The sequence below is a fragment of the Pituophis catenifer genome, unplaced genomic scaffold (assembly GCF_029215685.1).
Source record: "Pituophis catenifer annectens isolate HBS135680 unplaced genomic scaffold, rPitCat1.0.hap2 SCAF_1, whole genome shotgun sequence".
Taxonomy (NCBI): Eukaryota; Metazoa; Chordata; class Lepidosauria; order Squamata; family Colubridae; genus Pituophis; species Pituophis catenifer.
In genome coordinates this window covers 38,904,328-38,928,651 of record NW_027256881.1, presented here as the reverse complement: position 1 = coordinate 38,928,651, position 24,324 = coordinate 38,904,328, and the positions used below count along the sequence as shown (strand labels likewise).

Here is a 24,324-nt window from a genome sequence, read left to right as displayed (position 1 = left end):
TCAATTAAAATATGGTAAGCAATTCTGTAGCTTGTTTAATTTGGCTCAGCTTATGCAAACCAACCAATTGTGATGTGGTAACAAACTGTAGCATAGTACAATACCTGAACCTAACTGCATTATTTTGAGATTACTTAATACAGGCAAGAAATGCAGAACTGGGATAAAACAATTGCCCTGCCACTTATTTGGGAGACAGGAATGACCTTCCCTCAAACTATGATCTACTCTAGTACCACTTTGCTTACTGCACATGGTTTTAACTGGATTTTCAGTCACGATTTGGACTCGGTTACCTTGGATGTGATTAGCATCCGTTTACTCAGATTGGATGAATTAGAAAGGGAATACGGATACACAAATGATAGACAGAAATGGAATAATGTGGACTTCAACAACCAAGCCATTGTTTTGCTATGCCAAGTGAACTGAGAAATGACCATGTTTACTTAACCCCGAATTTAAGCATGGTTTATAGAATAATGGTCTGGGTTCCATGTATTATGATGCCTTGCTGGGTGAATTCACACATCATGGTCATCGCAATGCATGAATCCAACCAATATTTGTAAAACAAGGAAAGGATCAAGGTCCTTTAAAAGCTTCCATTTCACTATCTTGGAAACATTTCCATAAGGTAGAAAGACAAGCAAAGGGATGATATTTTTTTTAAAAAACAACACAAAAATATAATAGGATTTTGTAATTGTGCCAGCTTGTCAGAAGAAAAAAGGACAGAGTTTTGCAGTTTTCCACAGTTAGTTTCTTGCAAAGAACATACATTTTTTTTTAAAAAATGAACACACAAATAAATATATATAAAGGCAAAGATATTGAAGAAACTTCATACCACGCAAAACAGGGCAGCTTTTTTGTTTTAGTTTAAAAGCAACATTGTACAAACAAAACAAATTAGGAGAGTTGTTAGGAACAAAGCTAAGGCACTAGAACTGCAGCAAGTAAAGAAAGAAAAAATCCACAACTCTTATTGGAAAAATCTTCAGTCTCTCAAGGACACTGATACTTGTGTTTGCTAAAACAATTTATTAAATTAGAAGGAAAAAGATAAAGACAAGACTTGATCATACCCCTGGATTTTGCTGACATATAAAAAAACAATTACGTTGTTCTCAAACATAAAGATAGGCTTCGGTAACAGGATTTGTTATTGAAACAATACTTTAAAACATTTAGAGTCGATGAGAGCTTTTTGGTTCATCTGGGGCTTTCCTCTGAAATGTTCCTCTTCTGAAATTAAAAAATTATGCCACTTTTTCCCTTCTTCTTTTTGGCATGATGTGCAGATGCAATGTTCAGTGTTTCTTGGTCTTCCCTGGATCCAAACAGGTGGAAGCTTTCCAATGTGTTCATTTTATCCTTAATTATGACAACTTTATAAATACAGATGGTTGGTTCTGTTTTTGAATGTTATCATTCAGAGGAAAGATGCAAGAGATGGCTACATCTACGATACCTTGACAAAGCTCTGCATAAAGTTTCCTAAAAACCAAATGTGGAAAATAATAATTAAAATTATGCTTGTAAAATATTAACATGTCAAACATTGATCCAGAATAACTGCAGTCTTGGCCCTGGTCAACAAGCTGATTTCACAAGACCGTTGACTTACTGATTTTGATCACGCTTAGAAGCTTCTGTATTTCTTGCTAAAAGCTACAGCAGATGTACATAAGATTTTAAGTGTGGGTTTCTTTTTCTCCACAGGAGACAGGAATTAATCTCTCCCAGAAGACAAGAATAGACCCCAACTGTTAGATCATTGCTTCTGTGCTCCTGACTTGAGCACATGTTTTTCAGCGCTTCATAAACTGCAGTTAGAACGATAAGCACGAATATCCAACACCTGTCCCTGGAGGCGTCTGATGCCAGGGGCTATAAAGGAAGCCACTCTGTGCTGAACTTTTTTCAAAACCCTTTCCTTAAGAGGGGAAGATTCAGATGCAGACTTGATTATAATGGTGATGGATGCAATACTGGATGACCTGAAGAGCCCGGCAGGATACAGACCATCCTGTAGAAGATCCATCTTTATGATCATTAAGTATTGACATCATCTTAATAAAGAATAGCAGCGTTGCAAGTGACCTTGATGGTCTTCCAGTCCAACCTCCTGCTCAAGCAGGAAACCTTATACCACTTTAGACAAATGGTTGTCCAATATCTTATTAAAAACCTCCAGTGTAGGAGCACCCACAACTTCTGGAGGCAAGTTGTTCCACTAATTGTCAAGAAATTTTTCCTGAGTTCTAGGTTGGTTCTCTCCTTGATTAGTTTCCATCCATTGCTTCTTGTCCTGCCTTTAGGTGCTTTAGAGAATAGCTGGACTCCCTCTTCTTTGTGGCAACCCCTGAGATTTTGGAACACTACTATCATGTCACCCTTAGCCCAGTGGTGGGCTGCTGCCGGTTGTAACAACCGGTTCGCCCAGCACTGAAAATGTGAGCGTGCATGGCCTTCCGCGCATGTGCGCGGCTTCAAAAACATGGAGATATCGAACGGAATAGTACCTCCTCAGATCACAATTACCCGTTTGCCCAAATCAATCTGAAATGGCAGCAGCCCACCTCTGCCCTAGCCCTTTTTTTCATTTAACTAAAGATACCCAATTCCTGTAACCATTCTTCATATGTTTTTAGCCTCCAGTCCCGTAATCATCTTTGTTGATATTCTCTGCACTCTTTCTAGTCTCAACATCTTTTTTATATGGTGACCAAAGCTGGATGCAATATTCCAAGAGTAGTCTTATGAAGGCCAAACATCCTATGGTCATTGGGATATTACAGCAATTAAAATCTGGAATATCATATTACTCTAAGAGATTGATAAAATCCCTTCCACTGTTTATACCCTGAATTTTTTTTTAAAAAAATCTGTTTATATGTTACACTGTGTTATTAATAAACTTACTTAGTTGCAATAAACTTATTTAGTTGCATGGCTGAGAGCCCAGTTTACTTTTAATTTCATTATGATTATCATTTATAATCTGTTAGTTGAAATCAACTAGGCTCAGAATAAAGTCTATATATTTCAATTGAAAGATGAACGTTTTGATGTTATTGTGTTGGGAAGAGAATAATTTTCAGGTTCCCAATCAATTAAACATTCACAAGGATTCAAAATGAATGTCAATAACCATTTCAGAAAGAGTATTAAACACATGCACAGACAGCAGGTGCTGGCCATGGATCTAGGAATGCATCAAAACACTTGTTCTTTATCACTGGGCCATTTGTTTTCCTGATACTAGCTGAAAATAGCATCTTGAGCTACCACAAACAGACATGAAATGCTAGTATCTTTCAATACTAATTGAGTTCTGTCACAAAAGAGGGTTAGTGGTAGCTCATAGCTTCTTTCTCCACTTTAACAGGGGAAGGCAAGAACAACTTTCAATTAGTTTTCCAGTGAAGTAGGGGAAACCAGAGAAGGGAATGGTAAATGAAATCACCGGAGGAGCCTTTTTGAATTGATCCTTTTGCATTTCAAGAGATTACACTGAATTTCCTTTCATAAGTATGCAACAGTTGCAGTCTCCTTTGAGCTTCTGCCTGCAAATACTCCCACCAGGAAAAGACCTAAAAGCAGTTACTTGGAAGCAAAAGAAAAATATCCATTCATGCAGTTGCCACAAATGGAGATAATTTGCTTTCCAATATGTCTTTATCCAGATTTCTGTAAGTAACTCAGCCAGACTTGTATTCATTACACTCTACTCCTAAGTGATTCCAAGAACAATAATAGAATATTATTTTATATATGTTCTGTATTCAGAAGACATAATCATCAATCTCACATTGCAAGGTAGGAAAATATCTCCCTGCCACAATACCCTGAGAATAGCTGCAAATCAATTCTAGAGAAAGATGAACCAATAGAAAAAAGGCCCCTTCGTATATTAGGGTCTTTCCCATGTATTCCTTAGCAAAAACTCTTCTGTTGCCTATTTTTCATAACTCTCTAGCATAAAGCAAATGTAAAAAAGCATAACACATGTAGATCCCCTAAATTACAGTATTACTGTCTTACCACATAATTCTATTTAATCTGATTTCCTCAATTTAGCTGTTCCATAGAAGTGAGAAGAAATAGTTTAGGGTTGTCCAGGCAGAGGGTTTCCCAGTTGGCCATCTTATTTTTTGATCACCTTAGCTAGAATGAGCAGAAGCAACAGCAACAGCCAGGCTGATGGATCTTGCCTCTAGCTAGCCATTCCCAACACAAAAAATATTTGGAACAGTGCAAGACATTTAGAGCCAATCAATCAGGGCTGCTTGGAGCACCAGGCAAGAAAAAAAAATTTTTTTTAAGGGAAAGAAGAATATCCAAGATAGGCAGGAGTAGGCTGTCATGGTTTGACCTTGGCAGTTGTATAAGAATGCAGCCTTGAATGGATGGCCTTCCAGAAGGCCTGAAGATATGGCTTTGCCCTCCGGCCTAGGGAACAGACAGTGGGTACAAAGCAGTACAATAGTAAAATGGTTGTACTGTTCCTGAATAGATTATGATCTCCCACTGACTGTACCATGTGGTTTTTAAATTGTTTTTAACTTTTTTAACTTTTTATGCTTCTATGGCTACTATATTGGGGGTGTTGTGTTACTATTGCTTAATTTTGTAAGCCACCTAGAGTAACAAAGATGAGCTGAGCAACTATTTAAATTGGATCAAATAAAATGAATCCCAGCAAGGAGGAAAATGGGAAAAAAGCTATCTATAGTCCACTTATCCAAATGCTGGCTATGGAAAGTCTTATCAGTTCAAAACAGTTTACAATAAACTCTAAGGAAAACATTATGACAACATTCACATATTCAAGGGGACATTTAGAAGGATGCTTACTGGGCACATGCAGGAGCCCCGTTGACTTCAATTAGCCAAACTTTCAAGTCCTCATCCACCATGAAATCAAAACCAAAGAGCTGGAAACTCTGATAATGAAGATGTTTGGTACTGATAGCAGGTTCTATACACATAAGGCAGTTTCTGTGAATAGAATGAAATATCCCATCACTGAATTATTGTTTTGTTCAACACCTTTAATACTTAAATTGAATAATCAAAGTACTAAAAAGAAATGCCAATAGTGAATATCTTTGCTTAAAATAACAGTAAAGTCACTGAGAAGGATTAGATGGCAGAATTTGCTCACTGAATTGCATTAAATCCATAATCTAGTTTTATAGTTTTGACTCAACATTTTGTGTGAACAGTTAAGTATCTATGGCAACTTTCCAGGACCCGTTTCCCATATCCCGTTTTGGATTTCACTCCATATAACTATACTGGTCAAGGTGGTGGGAAATTGTAGAAGTTGTGGTCCAGGATATCTGGAGCCCAATAAGTAGGATTTTAAACGATTTTGTATTCAATACCTAAAATCTACACTGTCCAAAATTAGCAAAACATACAATGAAACGGTCAATGGAGGATTTTCTTTAGACAGACAGGTAAGGTAAGGTAAGCCAATTTCAATCAAAGTAAAGGTATAGTTATATCCAACTCTAGGAGGCAGTGCTCATATCTGTTTCTTAGCTGAGGGAGCCAGCATTGTCCAAAGACCCTTTCGGTGGTCCTGTGGCCAACATGGCTATATGCTGAGGAGCACAGAATGTTGTTATTTTTCCACTGAAGTGATATCTATTTATCTATTTGCATTTACATGCTTTCAAACTGCTAAGTGGGCAGGAGCTGGGCCAAGTAATGGGAGCTCAGCCCATCTACAGCACCCAGCACTTTCCAGCTGACAAGCCTAGTGTCTTTAACAACCTGAGTTTTATTTTAGGAATGGTATTAAATTTTCATCTTAGCATAAATGTTTGCAAGCAGCATTCTGTGGCAGGTAATGGGCTTAACATGATGCAAGTCATCCTCATGATACACATTAAGGATTTTTTATGGAAAGCAGGCTTGCTATAAAGTAAGACGCCTAGAAACTCTGTGCCTGATTAAACTTGTCTTATAGTATAAACATACAAAATGGTAGAAACATTAATTACAGGTGGTCCTCGATTTACAACCATTTGTTTAGTGACCGTTCTAAGTTAACAATAATGAAAAAAGTTACTTATGACCTTTTTCACACTTATAACCATTGCAGCATCCCCCATGGCTACATGATCAAAATTTGGACGATTGGCAACTGGCATGCATTTACGACAGTTGCCGTGTCCCGGGATCATGTATCACCATTTGTTACCTTCTGACAAGCAAAGTCAGTGGGGAAGCTAGAGTCATTTAATAACCATGGTATTAACAACTACTGTGCTTCACTTAACAACTGTGGCAGGAAAGGTCATAAAATGGGTTGAAACTCACTTAAGGCTATCTCGCTTAGTAACATAAATTTTGGGTTCTGTTGTGATCATAAGTCAAGGACTACCTGTAAAGCAGGAGGAAATCGTTGGGTATTACTAGAATTGTTTTCATACAGCAAAAAAAAGGAGCTAAACATTAAATATCACTGCAAATAGAGAAAGACTGTGTGTATGTGTATGTGTGTGTGTGTGTGTGTGTGAGAGAGAGAGAGAGAGGGAAGGAAGGAGAGGGAGGGAGAGAGATTGGAAAATTCTTGTCCCTTTTCTCCATTTTCTGACACATTCACAATTCAAATTCCCAGGGAGACTTCACATAGCCTCCAGGGACCACAGTTGATGTCTTTGGCTTCTTAGCCTCTAGTCTCAGGTTGTTAGAGTGCAGATAATATATGAATAATAATTGTGCAAAAAAAGCTTCTTGCCAATAGGCTAGGGTGAAAATAAAAGACAAATACATACCTTATTATATTTTTGACTTGCAGTAAAATTGTATTTTCTAAAGTAATGTTCAAAGTATTCACCAAGTACTGATTAAACTCTTCAAAAAACATTTCATTCCCTTCTTCATATCTCCCATAGTTTTTAGAATATTCTTTTTGTATGCAGTGATTGGTCAAATGACAGGTTTTGTCCAGGAAATTAGCACTATTGTAAGGTTCTGAAGAGGTCCGTAGAACACCTTCTCTGTAGAGGTAGATACTATACTGGTGATCCACTAGGACCCAACTTCTAAAAGTTAGAAAAATAACATATTACAATGTATAATTTTTTTTAAAAAAATTAGGTATCACGATTCCAAATCATAAGAATCAGATTTAATAACAAATATTTGACAATATGTGGTAATTAAAGTGAATTAAAAATTAATATTTACATAATACTAAAAACACAATACAAATGCACATATCCACTGCATTTGAACAAATCTAAATTGACAGAAAATTAACGAAAAGCACCCCCGACACAAAATATTTTTTAAAAAGAAATCATTACCTAATATCAAATTTGCGATGACCTGGTTCTAGGAGCATAGGCTTCTCCAGGTATTTTTGAATCACATGCACTTGTCCTTGATTATCTATAAAATCCAGAAGTTCAGTAGCCTCTGAAGAAATTAGAATTCCTTCACCTAATTGAAAAAATAAGGGGTTGAATAGAGAAGTACTAAATAAAATATCAACAACCCATTCTTAGAATTATAACTCAAAACTTTTTTTTGGAGCTTAACCTATAACTTTGGGTATCAATAGAAGAGATAGGAAAGTAACTCAGGGTTGAACTGTGGAGTTCTTGGTGATCACTGAGCTTGATAGTTTTCTTGTAGGTATTTCATTACCTGGCTGGGGCATAGCTGAAATCAAGGGACTACCAAGGAGAAAAATATACCCCACTAACACAACAAGCTCTGTAAATAAAAAAGAGAGCAAGCCCCATTCTCTTCTAGCACTGAAGATGTTACCTAGCCAGGTAATGAAAGGTCTGCAAGAAAGATCAGTTTTCTAGGCCGCTAGTATAATAATAAAGCTTTGACTGCTGTTTCTGGACCCCAAAAAGCAGGCCCGGTTACTTTTCTTACCCAATTATCTTTGTCAGTGGAGTTGTGGTCTCAACAGATCTGCAACAAAGCTACCACACAATATTTGACCTTAGGGAAGGGAATAATTTTAAACTGGCTTTAGTATCAATCTCTTTTTCCAGATTCTGTTCATTTTCTCTATCAATTTTAATCAAATTATGTCAAATTATCCTGGCTGGCTGCGTATCAAGCTATACCATGGTTTATTTTACCCATGGTTTGTCAAATAGGCCACAATTGCTAATGTATCCCAATAAGGCCAAAAATTTGATTAAAAAATGCAACAGTTTTTGCTCCATGAGACACACTAGGTATAAAACAAACACACCACATTGTGGTTTAGCGCAAAGTAGTAATTTACCCATGGAACCCAGGAGAATATGTCTGAATCAGTGATTGAATAGCAAAGTTGGAATATGAATATGAGACCTTTTTTATTAATAAGCCATGGTTTTTATACTCCATGGCTCCCTAACTTCTCTTGGATAAATAAAAAACTATACAAATAAAAGTAATGCATTCCAGAGTCTTTGTCAGAAATTAACCTTTGGCTCCTGCTGAAGATTTGGCTATCCACACATTTCCTTCTCCACTCTCTTTCCTCTTCTGATAGGATGACAGAAAGACTTCCCTTTCATCTGTCCTTGTGTTGTTTATCAGATGATGAAGCCCATTCTCAGCTGGAGCTACTGGTGTCTTCAAATTGGTTGGATAAATCACATAAGATTCTGGAAACCACGTGCAAGCCTCCACCAATTCAGGACTTGTCTTGATTAATCTAGAGAGAAAGATCGAGATCTTAGCTGGTCTTTTTGATTTAAACATCTTTCATATTACTGCCAATTGCCTCCAACACATTTGGATCAATCCAATCATTTCTGTTTTTCAGAACACAGTACAGAAATGAATACAGTAATCCAGTGACTCTACTTCTCAATGCATGTATTTCGAAAACTATAGAAAAACTTTTTTTGGGAAAATATTCCCATGAGGGAAATAATACATTCTCTATTCCTTAGTCATCTACATATGTCTTGAAGGACAAATGCAGCTTGTCCAGTTACTTTGGATAAGGAGCTTCAGTTTCTTTGATATCTAGATAAGGGAAAAATGCTTCTCAAAAACTCCCGATAACTATTGCTACTCAAAATAGTTAATATTGAGGTGGAGGCTGTTCTAAAGTAGCTGTCATGAAAGACATGTTCTAAAACTTTGATCTGATGTCTTCTTCAAACCTATAACCTAAGATCTTCTGATCCAAGGCTCAGTGACTGAAACTGAAACAATCAGTTTATGATCCCTAAGAATGAGGTCTCCTCCAGAACAATAGTTCATGCTAGTTTTCAAATATATGTTATTATTCTGTATTAATTAGATAATTAAGGAATTTATAGCCCTTCCTGTCTACCTATATAAATACTCATGATAAGCCCTGTGCACCTGCTGCCTATGAGCAAATTTTGGTACCTTTTGAAGCCCCTTTTATTCCACTGTCATTAAAAAAACAATTCCAGTGGATCAGCCAAAGATCTCTTGCTTTCTGATCCCACAGCAGCCGGCTACTCAACCTCTAGGAAGCTCATAGAGAGGACATGGGAACAACTGTTGTTATTGCAAGTAATTATTATATTTGTAAACATGATGATCCCGATCTTGGGGGAAAGGTAGTATGTTTTGATAATCTTATCTCTTATGAAATACATTCTAACTGTATTACCGTAAAGCTATATTAAGGTGGCAGTCAATGTATTTCATGATACCCGATACGTAATGACTTGCACAATTTAACTGTGCCCTAAATGAGTACATCCTTTTATCTACCCCCAAACCTCTCACCATTCAACCCCGGGTAGAATTGTTCAGATTTGATGTTATAACAAAAAGAGAAAAAGCATCATGTTCTATACACTTTCTCCATATTATAAAAAAATGAAAGAAAGCTTCACTACAACCGCCAGCATACGTTTTATCTTCCAAATGGTGACAAGCTCATTTTTAAGGGTTTTTTTTTTCCTAAAATGATTTTGCTCACAATCAGGTGCTATCTTCAATCAAATGCCTTGATAATTCTGGGATAGATTTCCCCACCCAACTTGCACTCTCCAAATATATTGAGCTTGTAACTTTAAAACTCCAAGGCATTATCAAATCAAGTTTTGGATGAGGTAAATGGTGAAATAGCTGTAATGACCAATTGCCTGGCAGCTAGCTCAGTTTAACAGAGTCCTTCTGAATAAAGGAGAGGAGGAGAGATTCTTCTCATTCTTCTCCTCCTCACAAGGAGACTGCAGGTTAGTAGCATCCAGCAGGTCTTAGCACCAGGAGATCTCTTATGAAATACATTCTAACTGTATTACCGTAAAGCTATATTAAGGTGGCAGTCAATGTATTTCATGATACCTGATACGTAATGACTTGCACAATTTAACTGTGCCCTAAATGAGTACATCCTTTTATCTACCCCCAAACCTCTCACCATTCAACCCCGGGTAGAATTGTTCAGATTTGATGTTATAACAAAAAGAGAAAAAGCATCATGTTCTATACACTTTCTCCATATTATAAAAAAATGAAAGAAAGCTTCACTACAACCGCCAGCATACGTTTTATCTTCCAAATGGTGACAAGCTCATTTTTAAGGGTTTTTTTTTTCCTAAAATGATTTTGCTCACAATCAGGTGCTATCTTCAATCAAATGCCTTGATAATTCTGGGATAGATTTCCCCACCCAACTTGCACTCTCCAAATATATTGAGCTTGTAACTTTAAAACTCCAAGGCATTATCAAATCAAGTTTTGGATGAGGTAAATGGTGAAATAGCTGTAATGACCAATTGCCTGGCAGCTAGCTCAGTTTAACAGAGTCCTTCTGAATAAAGGAGAGGAGGAGAGATTCTTCTCATTCTTCTCCTCCTCACAAGGAGACTGCAGGTTAGTAGCATCCAGCAGGTCTTAGCACCAGGAGACAGAAAACCATCAAGCTCTTAACAACAACAGAGCCTTTAAGGACACTGGATTTTGGAGACCCTTTAAGGACACTGGATAGGGACACTAGACCTTGTTTTCTAATCACCTTACGATTTACAATTATTTTACAGGTAAGAGGTCCTCCAAACAACAATTTGAAAAACTACCTGGTGAACAGGTAGTGAGTAAAACTTCAACTCAGAATAGAAGAAAAGCTAACTAGTAACTTAATATAAAAAATGGCATAAAGCTGATAAGAATTTAAGAATGTTTTAAATGGATTAATGGATCAGACGGATTTACTTGGGGAGCAACAAATATTCTACAAATAATTGGCTGGAAAAGACTGGTTTGGAATTAAATTTACCAATAGTTTAAGGAAGAAGATATTCTTGTTGTGCCAGTTAAAATGCCTAAAAACCTGCTATACATTTTGCAAGACTTTAAATGAATCCTAAAACACAACAAAACATTTGGCAAAGCCCACAAGCATTTTATTTTATGTTTCAAGGAAGGTCAGAGATTAGAAATGCCAACCAGAACTTAATGGATTTCATATCCTTAAGGCTTATTAGTATATGTAAATCAACAGAGCATAAAGGTCACATATAATCCAAATGTGTATTATCCATTAAAACATGCCCTCTAGCACTCTTTTTCACTGTAAGAGTGTGGCCTGTCATGCAATTTTTAGCCAAGCAGCACAATTCTAGAAGAATTATAAAGTAATACCTATAGTCATATTATTTATTGATTTTTAAAAATATATATACTTGGCTTTTCATAGCCTTAAAAATTGAAAGAAGGCTCTACTTTCAAGAAAAGTATTTGCTTTGTTGCTATTAAAGAAAATGAACAGAAGGTTATCAATTACATTCAAAAATCATTCTAGTTCCCAAGATCTGTGACCTGAAAGTAATTATTGAGCATCCATATCTGAAAATGAGGCAATGCCAGTTTGAAGTCACGAGGCAGTATTTGAAATTAATTGACTGTCAATGGCAGCACCGAGAAAGTAACCAAGAGGAGAATTCCAAGGGATTTGTTCCCCAAAAGGCAACCAGACATTTAAATAAACCTAACTACATACAGAGTAACAAAGCAGCTGCACAGCAAGCACAAATGAGTTGCCCTCCTGAAATCCAATGTCCACAACCCTTTTACTAAAATGGAGAGCATAATACTCAATTAATTTTATCTACATTTACGCTGAATGGACATGCACAAAGACCCACAATCTCTTTATTTTTACAGATATATAACATATCATCTTTGGCTGCTCATTTGTATTCACATTTTTTCTTTTCTTTTTTGATAAGCATTTGGAATGCAAATTGCTCTTTTCCACATCTAAAACAGTTACAGTGATTAACCAGTAACAAGCTGAGCATCCCACTGAGTGTTTTGATGCAGGCGCAACTTCAGGAGATTGAAAAAAGGCAGCATGGATCTCACTATTACATGTAAACAAGCAAGCAACAATATCTTACCTCACTAAAGAAGCTTTTCGACAAAGTTTATCAGCCCCTCTATAGTAGTTCACCAACTGTGTAAGTCCAGGTTCATGACCTATGAAAAGGGAATGTTAATATCCTTGTTGTTTGCATTCTGGAAATGTTTTTAAACAAATATAAACAAGCATTAATATAGATAACACCATTATTAATCTCCACTTATTCAAAGACTAGTAAGTCCAGTACCATTTTTGAAAGGTGGACATGAACAGAGACATCCGCAGATAACCACAATTATATAAAAAACATGCAACAATGTCAGGACACAATATCCTTTTATATTTGTGTCTTATATTTGTGTCTCTTATATACTTGTCTCAACACTGGAGACAAGTATATAAGTCACAAGGTTTGTATCATGCTCATAATATAATTTTGTCACTTTCTCCCTGCTTATGACGCTGATGGACAAAAAACTTCTGCTAATGCAATCCATTAGTCTTTTAAACAGACCTCTCTCACTGCTGACTCATGTTACTCAATCCTCAGTCCTAATTGCTTTGATCTCAATTCTTCTGGCAAGCTGCTCAGATTTTGCTTTTAATAATTTCATTACTTTTCAGAGCCTTCTTCAGTTTATTAATTTTTTTTTCTTCAAGTTTCATATGGGATAGAAAAAACTCAGTTTATCTTTTCTTGATTTGTCAAAAACCAACATGGACAAGCTTTTCCAACCTGGCAATCTCCAGCCATCTTAGCATAAGAAAGCTTGTGGCCTAACCACTTGTTAGATTTAGCTATGCTAGCTAGGAATTCTGGGAACTGCAACTTTAAAATATGAGGAGCAGCATATTGGGTTAGGTGGTTATAAAGTATCAATATTATGGCTGAGTAGTACACAAAGCTACTTTCACAGAAGTTGGTAACTCCTCAAAGCATCCATTTGACAGGATGACGAGCTGTCTGTCCTCAGCCCTCCAGAGCTGTGATATGATCCCAGAAAAAGGCATGTTTGGTTTAGGAGCTGCAAAATGGTGCCACATTCATGTATTTCTGCTTCAAACCCAGAACATTACACATATTATGTAAAACTCTTAATAATAAAATGATTATACCTATGCTATTCCCTTGTTACCCCTTAATCAAATCACTTTCCTCAAGCAATCAAGAGAAACCTAGGTCAAAAGTAGCAAAGGCAACCTGAACTAGAAGTCACTGCCACTATAATAGTTTCTTTAATATCAGGGAACCTGCTAATTCCTTCGCTAGTGAGGGATTCTGAGCCCATTATCCCCAAGTTTTGTTTTTAAGGTACAGACAGAATTTGAGGAAGAAACAAAATGTAGCCCGAGCCAGACATAGGGTAGCTCAGGCTAACTAATTCCTTGCTAACAGGACTGTTGCATTTAAAAGAGAAATCAAACAATTTCCTAAAATCCATCCATTCCCAGCCTTGGTATCATTAACAGCATATAGATATCTATCAGGGAAAAACGAAAACAAAATTTATTGCCACAGTAACACAGATGCCCTTCTTGGCACAGAAACTGTAATCATTCCCGTTTCAGCCATAGGGCTGAAAGACATCAGGTGTCTGACAAAGGAACCACACCAACATTTACACTATCATGAATGTTTTGTAGGATAAATATTCCACAGGATTTCGCCTTCTGCTGAAAAGGTGATTTACGACTTGGTAACTGCAGCTAAATTTACTCATGCATAATGAATACTTCCCTTAAATAAGCATATTTTTCTTTGCATTAAACTTTTTGCTGTGGCATCTGACTTTGCTTACTCATACACTCCCAACACTGAATATTGGCCTTCAGCACAAAAAAGCACATAATCTGTTATACAGTCAGAATGTTTATGACATTATACACCCTGGCATTTGCTGGAGCACTCATCCTATTTTAAATTAAGCAACTGCCAGCCTCACTTAGTGGCTGATTCCAAACTGATGTCCTCCAGATGTATTGGACTTGAATCCTTCGTTCTTCCAAGCAATATACTGGCCAGTGGAGACAGGGAGGCTGACTTTAAGGGTGGCAGAGTCCAATTACCAGTTTATTTAATTCCAACTTCAAAAATAGGAGCAAAATTAATGTCTGTTCTTTTTGAAATTATGGCTAAGATTTGCAGCAGGTATAAATCACAGAGTAGGTACTTTTGTGGAAGGAGGTGCAGTCAAGGGAGCAGAGCAATGCAGAAATCTCATATGAGCACAATACCCCAAGGCAGTTTCAATGATTCTGCCCTCTCTTTTAATAAATGAATCATAAGCTCTTGTTTGGTTTGTTTAAGCAGGATCCAGTTCAGTATAAAAATCACAGCCGCAATGTTATGGCCATACATTTGTTCTGAATTTTCTGTTTTACTAGAAAATTCAAAGGAGAGCTATTTTTCTCAAACACTTTCCACAAGAAAAGTGTTTGGAAAGCAAGAGGTACGTCTATATTGAATAGAAATCTGTAAGTTGCATGTAAACCAGTTACATCTTTCTAACTCCAATGTAATGAACCATTTTTCAGGATCTAAGAGTGAAAACCAGTTCTAGAGATTTGTTAGTCCTTGAGGTACCACAATTCTCTCTGTTGCTTTAAAGCAGGATTTTTTTGGGTGTGATTCATTACTTTTATACTAGTTCTTACAGTATTTTGCATTTTCTACGATGGTTTGCTTTCTCTTCTATTTTTTTTCACAGCCTCAAAAACATGAACTCCCTCACCTCTTATTATTTTACAGGCTAAAATTGGTTAGTTTTAGTTACGCTTTCAGTGTACAAAGCACTTTTATACTTTTTACTTTTAGTTAAATATTTTGTTAAAACCCCTTTTTTAAAGTATTAGTCCAGTGGTTCAGCGCTCACCCTCTGGAGCATGCTTTCTCAAACTTGCGCTCTTAAAATGTATCTGCCCTCAGTGTGGAAGGGATTGCCACTCTCGAATTGGCCTTTTTAGTCACACTAGATGCTGTTTTAGGACCTCTTTCTAGAGCACGATACGATCGTCTTTTGAGACTGAAGGATGCCAATGATGATGCTCTTAAAATGTTTTGAAGCTACATCGTTATCAGCAAGCAAGAATGGAATTGTAGGAGGATACAAACTTGGGGAAATCTGGAGAATCAAAAAGGACAGATTTGTTCTAGTGTTTAATTGGAGATGGCTATGCTATTACTTTCAGTGGTAATAAATATCCTTAGCTAAACATACTTTATTTATTTTTATTTATTTTTGGCTCAGTGGCTAAGAAGCTGAGCTTGTCGATCAAAAGGTTGGCAGTTCAGGGGTTCCAATCCCTAGTGCCGCATAATGGGATGAGCTCCCGTTACTTGTCCCAGCTTCTGCCAACCTAGTAGTTCGAAAGCACGTAAAAAATGCTAGTAGAAAAATAGGGACCACCTTTGGTGGGAAGGTAACAGTGTTCTGAGCGCCTTTGGCATTTAGTTATGCCGGCCACATGACCATGGAGACGTCTTCGGACAGCGCTGGCTCTTCGGCTTTGAAACTGAGATGAGCACCGCCTCCTAAAGTCAGGAACAACTAGCACATTTTTGCGAGGGGAACCTTTACATTTACATTTACCATTAAACATTGTTTTTAATGTTTGTATTGTATGTTTTTAGCTGGCTGTACACCGCCCTGAGTCCCTCGGGAGAAGGTGCGGTATATAAATTCGAAATAAAAAAAAACCATACTTATAGGACTTTGACTCCTGTTCCAGCAATTCCAGGTCATTTTCCACATTCAGCAAGTCACACCATTGTAGAATTAAAAGAAGCCAATTAGGACCTCAGGTCCAATCTGCTACTCCATGCAAGAATACAAATTAAAGCATCTCTTAACAGATAACTGTCCAACCTCAAAAAAAAAAAAAAAAAAAAAGTGGCGAGCCCAGCCCTCTCTTAGCAATTGCCCTTTTTCTTGGATTAAATCCAATAGGACCTCCAGATTAATCATACATATGATTAATCTGGAGGTCCTAGTAAAAGCAAAGCCTTTCAAGTTGAGCTCAATTCCTTGTGCCTATGTGGAATAACCAAGTCATCTTCTTGGCAGGAGTATAATAGTAATTTGCCACTGTCTTGGGGGATGGAGGATGCGTTTGGTGACTACAGTCTACTCTATAGCCCTAGAATTCTCTAGAGATGCCCACCTAAATTCTAACTAAGCTCAATACTACTCAGTTTGTGAGTCCAACCAAGGCCATCCAGAGGCCTGGATGACTCTGTCTCTTTCTGATGCCAGTGAAACCTGCATGCGTATAACAATAAATGGAATGATTGTTGTGACTCTCTAACATCACAATAATATAAGAAGCCACTATATAAAAGGAAGCCATTCTTCTTCTTTGCTTTTGAAAGACTAATGCAGAGTCCATGAACTGAATTTTAAAACAGCCCACTTGAAAATAAGCCTCTTCTTTTAAATTATAGCAAGAGGCATCTTTCAGTTCAACTCCCTAAATTCTCAGTCAGTATGGCATAAAACTTTGAACTAAATTGCTGATCCACTTTTCAGTGGAAGAAAATGAATTCTACAAATTTCTTCCATTGAAAAGTGGATCAGCATCTGAACAGTAACTGAACCAATAACTGAACAATTCAGTTCAAAGTTTTATGCCATACTGACTGAAAATTCAGGGAGTCATACTGAAAGATGCCAAGTTAAAGAAGCCTGTTTCTTATTTATAAACATTAATTCCTCTTTTTGATTGAATAATTGTTAATATTTCTCAAAGATTACCCCAGGGTGGAAAAACATTCCACAATTCACTTGAATAAAAATCATTGTAAAAATCCATTATATTCATAATTCTGGCCTTAGTCACAATCTAACAAAAACATGTAGCACATTACTACATACATCTACTCAAAGCTAAATCCCATTTGGGGTTCCTGGAGCTTGCTCCCAAGTGAATGGGGACTGCACTCTGAGTAAACATACTAAAAACACCAGGTCTATGCATACTGTAATATTCTCAACGGGTTACGGAAATTAGTAACACTTAGAGTTTTTTATTTATTTATTTATTTTATTTATTATATTTCTATACCGCCTTTCTCCCGTAGGACTCAAGGCGGTGTACAGTCAAGAAAAATATAGACACACAAACATCATAAAATTGCTAATTAAAATTGTTACTTAGTTTGGTCAATTAAATAAAACCCAGAATTAGATAACATTTAAAAAATCATTTGCATGTTTGTATGTTTAGCCCTGCCTGTTGGAACATCAGGGTCTTGAGGGCACGGCGGAAAGCACGGAGATCAGGGATATTCCGTATCTCCGGGGGCAGTTCATTCCAAAGGGTTGGAGCCCCCACAGAGAAGGCCCTCCCCCTGGGAGTCGCCAGTCGACATAATTTGACTGACGGTACCCTGAGTAGTCCCTCCCTGTGAGAACGAACTGGTCGGTGGGAGGCTATTGGTGGCAAAAGACGGTCTCGTAGGTACCCAGGTCCTAAGCCATGGAGCGCTTTAAAGGTGATAACTAACACCTTGAATCGCACCCGGAAGACCACCGGGAGCCAGTGCAGCTCGCGTAGGAGAGGTGTTACATGGGCGTAATGAGCTGCGCCCATAATCACCCGCGCGGCTACGTTCTGGACCAGTTGGAGCCTCCGGGTGCTTTTCAAGGGGAGCCCCATGTAGAGAGCATTACAGTAGTCCATACGGGAGGTAACTAGGGCATGAGTGACCGTGCGCAAGGCGTCCCGATCCAGAAAGGGACGCAACTGGCGGATCAGGCGAACCTGATAAAAGGCACCCCTGGCCACGGCCGTCAAATGATCTTCTAAAGATAACCGTGAATCCAGGAGGACACCCAAGTTGCGGGCCCTCTCTGTGGGGAGCAAGATCTCATCCCCTATTGTCAGTGATGGTACCAGCTGACTATACCGGGACGCCGGAAGCCACAGCCACTCGGTCTTGGAGGGGTTGAGTCTGAGCTTGTTTCTCCCCATCCAGATCCGCACGGCCTCCAGGCAATGGGACATCACAGCAAGGGCATCATTGGGGTGGTCTGGGGTGGAGATGTATAGCTGTGTGTCATCAGCATACTGATGAACACTCACCCCAAAACCACGGATGATCTCACCTAGCGGTTTTACATAAATGTTGAACAGAAGGGGTGAGAGGACTGACCCTTGCGGCACCCCACAAATAAGGTGCCTCGAGGTCGACCTCTGCCCCCCTGCCAACACAAACTGCGAACGGTCAGAGAGGAAGGAGGAGAACCACCGAAGAACAGTGCCCCCTATTCCTAACCCCTCCAGCCAGTGCAGTAAGATACCATGGTCGATGGTATCAAAAGCCGCTGAGAGATCTAATAGGACCAGGATAGAGGAGCAACCTCTGTCCCGAGCCCTCCAGAGATCATCCACCAATGCGACCAATGCCGTTTCTGTGCTGTATCGTGACCTGAAGCCCGACTGGAACGGATCCAGATAGACAACTTCATCCAGGTATCGGGGTAGTTGTCGCGCCACCACACTCTCAACAACCTTCTCAACAAAGCGAAGATTGGAGACTGGACGATAATTTGATAATATAGCCGGGTCCAGGGAAGGCTTCTTGAGGAGGGGCTTCACAACCGCCTCTTTCAAGGCGGCGGGAAAGACACCCTCACTCAGGGAAGCATTTATAATCCCCTGGAGCCAGCCTCGTGTAACCTCCCGGGAGGCCAGTACCAACCAGGAGGGACACGGGTCCAATAAACATGTGGCAGCGTTAAGCTTGCCCAGAATCCTGTCCACGTCCTCAGGAGCCACAGAGTCAAACTCTTCCCAGATAACGCTCTCAAGACCTGCCCCCGTCTCCTCCCCTGGATCTACCCAATCGGAGTCCAGGCCTTCCCGAATCTGAGCGACTTTATCATGCAGGAATTGTACAAAATCCTCAGCTCGACCCTTTAAGGGATCTTCCCGTACCCCCACCTGAAGTAGGGAGCGGGTCACCCTAAACAGCGCAGCTGGGCGGTTCTCTGCAGATGCAATAAGAGCGGAGAAGTAGCTAGACTTCGCCGCTCTTATCGCCACTAGGTAGATCTTAATATAAGATCTCACCTGTGTTCGGTCAGATTCAGATCGGCTTGTCCTCCAATCACTCTCCAGGCGTCTTTTCCGACGCTTCATCTCTCTCAGCTCCTCGGAAAACCAAGGAGCTAGACGAGATCGGCATCGGGTCAGAGGCCGCAAAGGCACGACGTGGTCCAAGGCCCCAGTAGCCGCCCTGTCCCAGGCGACCACCAGGTCCTCAGTCGAGTCGTGAGCCAGAGTCTCAGGAAATGGCCCAAGCTCCATCAGGAACCTTTCGGGGTCCATCAGGCGCCTGGGACGGAACCATTTGGTTGGTTCCGTCTCCCTGCGGTGGGTGGAAGTGACTTGAAAGTCCATGTGAAGGAGAGAATGATCAGACCATGACAAGGGCTTGATGTCTATATCCCCTATTCTTAGATCATTCAGCCACTGATCAGAGATAAAAATCAAGTCCAGAGTGTGATTCCCCAAGTGGGTGGGGCCTTGAACTACCTGGGTCAGGCCCATGGCCGTCATGGAAGCCATGAACTCCCGAGCCGTCTCCGACATCTCACCAGCAGATGGCAGGTTAAAATCCCCCATAACAATAAGTCTGGGGGTTTCCACCGCCACCCCGGCTATAATGTCGAGCAGCTCAGGCAGGACCGCTGTTACATGGCAGGGAGCCAGGTACGCAATCAGTAGGCCCATCTGAATCCCCTGACCCCACTTCACAAGGAAGGACTCACATCCGGCTATCTGAGGAACAGTGGCCTCCCTCGGGCAAAGACTTTCTCTAAAGATTGCTGCCACTCCCCCACCCCTTCCCTGAGCCCTTGGCTGATGGAATGCACGGAAACCTGGCGGGCACATTTCCACAAGGGGAACTCCTCCCTCCTGGCCTAACCAGGTCTCCGTAATCCCTGCCAGGTCAGCACCCCCCTCTGAAATAAGATCATGAATGAGGGGGGCTTTATTTACCACTGACCTGGCATTACATAACATCAGCCGTAGACCCAGGGTCTGAGACTCTGAACAACCCGGGAAACGAGCAGTGCTTTGGGGGTCGGAGTGGGCAATCGCTCGTAAACATTGAGTGCGCACTCCCGAAACATAATATGGCCCCCTGCAGCCGTCATATCTGCCCCTCCCACTTACTATACTAATGCCCATTGCTTCATCCCCCTGCATCCTTGTCAGATTTCTGTCCCCATCCTCCCCACCATGATTATCAGACCCATTACCCCTGTCAGTGGATTTATGGATCCCCCCAGATCCATTCCCACAATCCCTCCCAGAACCCCTTAAAATAGAACTTAAAGATTTATCTAAAAACCCCCAAAGCCGTCGGTTTTTTGCAAACCACCTCTCAGGGTTCCAAAACCCGTCCTCAAGTTTTTTTTTTTTTTCCTTTTTCCCTCTGCCTTTATTATGAATCATTTTAAGGAATATATGCAGTCTTTAAAATTCACTGCTCATAGAAAACCCAGTCTGTAGGCTATTTAAATATACCCTGCATTCAGTTCAAACCAACATGAAGAAAAAGGCAGAGAACTGGATGCCTGACATCTGACACAATCATGTTGAATAGTTTGCTATTGGTGAGCAACTAAAATATTATTGCAAAAGCAAAAAAAGGGATTTTTTTAAATGCCAAAAGGAGTCAGCAAAGTTGCATTCCCATTGGGAAAAAAAACCACTGACATACCAGTTTGAATACAGCATCAATTGTTACAAAAGCTGTAAAAACTATATTACTGTGATTTTATTTTGATTTTAGATATCTATTTTGCATGGGAGTGAATATATTGTTGCAAAATAAAGGTAGCAATAACAATGCTAACTTAACGGATGTTTCTGCCCTGGGTTTAAAGAAGAAAATGCAAAAAAACCCAACCCCAGCTCAGCACCTGTATTTCCCTGCAATATTTTCTAACCCCAACAGATATATTACACATCCACCCTTTTCACAACCTGGCATCCAGCTAGTCTCATTGGCTTGCTAAAGATAAAGTCACTCCTAATGTTGCAGCAGACAACACCCCATTGCTAACATCTGCAGACCCCGGTTGGGCAGGCGTTCCCTACCGCACCCCTCTCGCCAGCACTTCCAAACTTCGGCCGCCGCATGCAGATCAGCGGGGTCTTTGGAGGCCGATCAGGTGCCGGGAAAAAGCCAGGAACCCCGTTCTTCCCGAAGAGCTCCGCAGAAAGGTTGCCTCATGCTTTGCACCCCCCACCCCAACCCCGACCCCGACCCGGCCGGGTGTGCCCAGGTTCGCGCGTGCGGCTTGCTTACCCAGCCTCCCAAAAGGCAGCCTGTTTCTCTCGCCCAACATGAGGTTGAACCTGGGATTATCTCTTTTGAGCCTCTTCCATTGTCCGGTGGAGAGGAGAATTTTAGAGACTTCAGTATAGATGCTGCTGTTTTCATCTCGCACCACAAACGTGTACATCTTTTAACCGTAGGTCTTAGCCTTATAGGGGGTGGGGGTGGGGGGGTGGGAAGCCACCGGTCACTTGGAAGATCGAGCTGGAAAACCCTAATTAAAAGGGCATCAATCCCGCCCATTCACGCAAGCCGACGTCTCTCGGCTGCCTTCAAGAGAAATTAAAACCGGCATCGCAGAAGGAGGCGCTCCTTTGCAAGCTGGGGTGGGCGCCGCGCCGCGGGCTGCCGTCTGCTCCGGGGTGAGGCGGCAGCTGCGTCCCGGGCTGAAGGAAAAAAAATATATTTAAAAAAGGGGGTCGCTCGGCCCGATTTCCCTCGTGAGCCTCGCCCGAAAGGAAAGCCGCTCGAACTCTCTCCCTCGCCTGAACTCTCAAGCACTTCCTGCAGCGCTGCCTACATGCTGACGACGCGGCGGCTCAGCATCCCAAAGCGGCGGCCGGGGCAGAGCAGCTCCCGTTGAATCCCTCCAGTTTGCCCATCATCCCGAGGACGCTGACAAGCCCGAACCGTCGGCCCCTTTTGCTGCAGGCGGGTAGCCGCCCATCTGTCGGGCTGCCTTGTGCCTCTGGACCCGGAGGCTCGCCCATTGCCATGAGGGCTCCTCCCCAGCGGGGCCAGCGCCGAAAGAGGCGGATCCAGCGAGGGGCCGAGCCTCGGCGGTTGCCTCACGACGTAAAAAGAGTAATTGAGTCGCGCCGCCCTCTCGGTTCCCCCAGAGGCTTCCCGTGCGCTTAATTCGGAGCCTGTCCACAGTTTCAGGGTGGAAGGAACCGCCGTGGGCCTGCGTTGGGCTGGTTTTGAGGGGGGGAAAAAAACCACTTGGTCTATTCTTCATCCAATAAAGTGGAAAAGGAGCTTTCGGTTTGAATCTTGCTGCAATCTGGCCCAGATTATAGGTTATTTCTGGTGATGTTTAAAAAAATAGAGAGAGAGAGGAAAGATCCGTTTGGCACAGCATTGCTGTGTTTCGATTAGCGTTGGTGGGGAGCGAAGCCTGAAGGAGATGCGTAAGCGTGGACCGCGGAGCAAAAAGCACGAGGAGGGCCCTTCTGTGCCTCTTTCATCCCGCTTAAAGCGGTGTTCATCAACCTCGGTAAACTTTAAGACGTACGGACTTCAACTCCCAGGATTCCCCAGCCAGCAAGGAATTCTGGGAATTGAAGTCCATTCTTATTAAAAGTTGCTGAGATTGAGAAACAGTGCCCCACTGGGTCCCCGCTCCCCTCCCTTCTATGATTGACGTAACTGGAAGTCCCCCTCAGGTCTTTCCCCCAAGGAGCGAAAGGACGCGAGGCAACCCGTAAAGCTCATCTGCGAAGGTCTTCATGGGAGTTGGGCCTTCATGCTTGTTTATTGTTAATGTGCAGATGAGCGTCAGCTGCTAGGATGGTTTTAAAGGGTGTTAGGCAACTAGAAGGTTAGCTTGGTCCCAAAGCATTGCTGGCCATGGGTATTTGGGGGGGGGGGGGAGGCTATGTCACGTGTGTCTTTTTGTCCCGGAAAATGTACCATTTCATTTTGTTTCAAGCTGACAATAATAACCAGGTAATTTTCAACTTTTTTTCAGGAACACAAAATGGATGTGTTGAGCCACTGATAGCCTATAATCCAGCGCATTTAATTAAAAAAAAATAGAGAAGGGGAGTAGGGCCAAATTTTAAAAATTCTATCCCAGTGACATTCTAACATCATCTCTGCCTTTTGGGGTCTTTGTCAGTTGACAAGAGGGAAATTGATTTTGATTGCTTGTATGTCAAATGGATATTGACTTTGAACAACCACATAAACACTCATCTAGGACAAAGAGAGACTACCTGCTGCAAAAAGTTCTGTGTTCATCCAGGATCAAAGGCAATGAATCTGAAAGTAACAATTTCAGGGTCGTAATAGTGGTGGTGTTGGGGCTATTGCTTCTCCAGTCCTGCTTCTGGGCTTCCTTGATGGTTACTGTAGGAATATGTGCCTGAATTAAAAAGTGCAGTATTTAATCTGACCTAGGAGATTTTTTCTCAGGTTTTAAAAATTAAAGATGTCTGTTATATACCAAAAAAAGAAAGAAAGAAAGAAAAAAGAAAGAAAGAAAGAAAAGCCCCAGACAAAGCATGCATGTCTTCTGCGGTAAGTAAAATTAATGTTACATATTCATATTACGTTATATGATTAAATGAGTAAATTATTTAATAATGAAAATCAAACATACAAATGAATGTATGGAATTCAAATTTCTTAATAAGGGACTTGTACGCATAAAAAAAATCTTCAGACAGAAAAAATGCAACTCTTCAGACCATGGTATACAAAGAACAGATGAGTTTTCTACCCTTATAGATGTCTGCATACATGAAAGTGTGTAAATTTGATTTCTGTTGTCCTGTTAGCTTCAAAATTATTGGTATAGAATTCACAAGCTTAGAGTTTGCCCATTGTTCAGTCACAGATGCAGAACTTGTCCTACTGAACTTCAGATACAATATGGAGCACACCAGGCCATTTCTGTGTGATTCAAAGCTTATTG

At 40.6% G+C, this 24,324-nt stretch overlaps 1 protein-coding gene across 1 annotated transcript; it reads right to left on the bottom strand.

Moving 5' to 3' along the window:
• Positions 1-773: 773 nt before the first annotated feature.
• Positions 774-22,169, bottom strand: TTL (tubulin tyrosine ligase). Its single transcript, XM_070948131.1, has 7 exons — positions 21,657-22,169; positions 12,372-12,450; positions 8,460-8,692; positions 7,332-7,467; positions 6,798-7,067; positions 4,864-5,007; positions 774-1,500 (listed from the first exon to the last, which is right to left on the bottom strand). The coding sequence occupies exons 1-7, from the start codon at positions 21,811-21,813 to the stop codon at positions 1,383-1,385; spliced, it is 1,137 nt and encodes a 378-aa protein (XP_070804232.1). The 5' UTR covers positions 21,814-22,169; the 3' UTR covers positions 774-1,382.
• Between the last annotated feature and the right edge of the window lie 2,155 nt (positions 22,170-24,324).

Excerpts from the sequence above, each read along its gene's own strand:
- TTL (XM_070948131.1), bottom strand. The coding sequence starts at position 21,813 with ATGTACACGTTTGTGGTGCGAGATGAAAACAGCAGCATCTATACTGAA. Across the intron at positions 8,693-12,371 it reads CGAAAAGCTTCTTTAGTGAG|ATTAATCAAGACAAGTCCTG; the intron begins GTAAGATATTGT and ends CTTTCTCTCTAG. Across the intron at positions 7,068-7,331 it reads CATCGCAAATTTGATATTAG|AAGTTGGGTCCTAGTGGATC; the intron begins GTAATGATTTCT and ends TCTAACTTTTAG.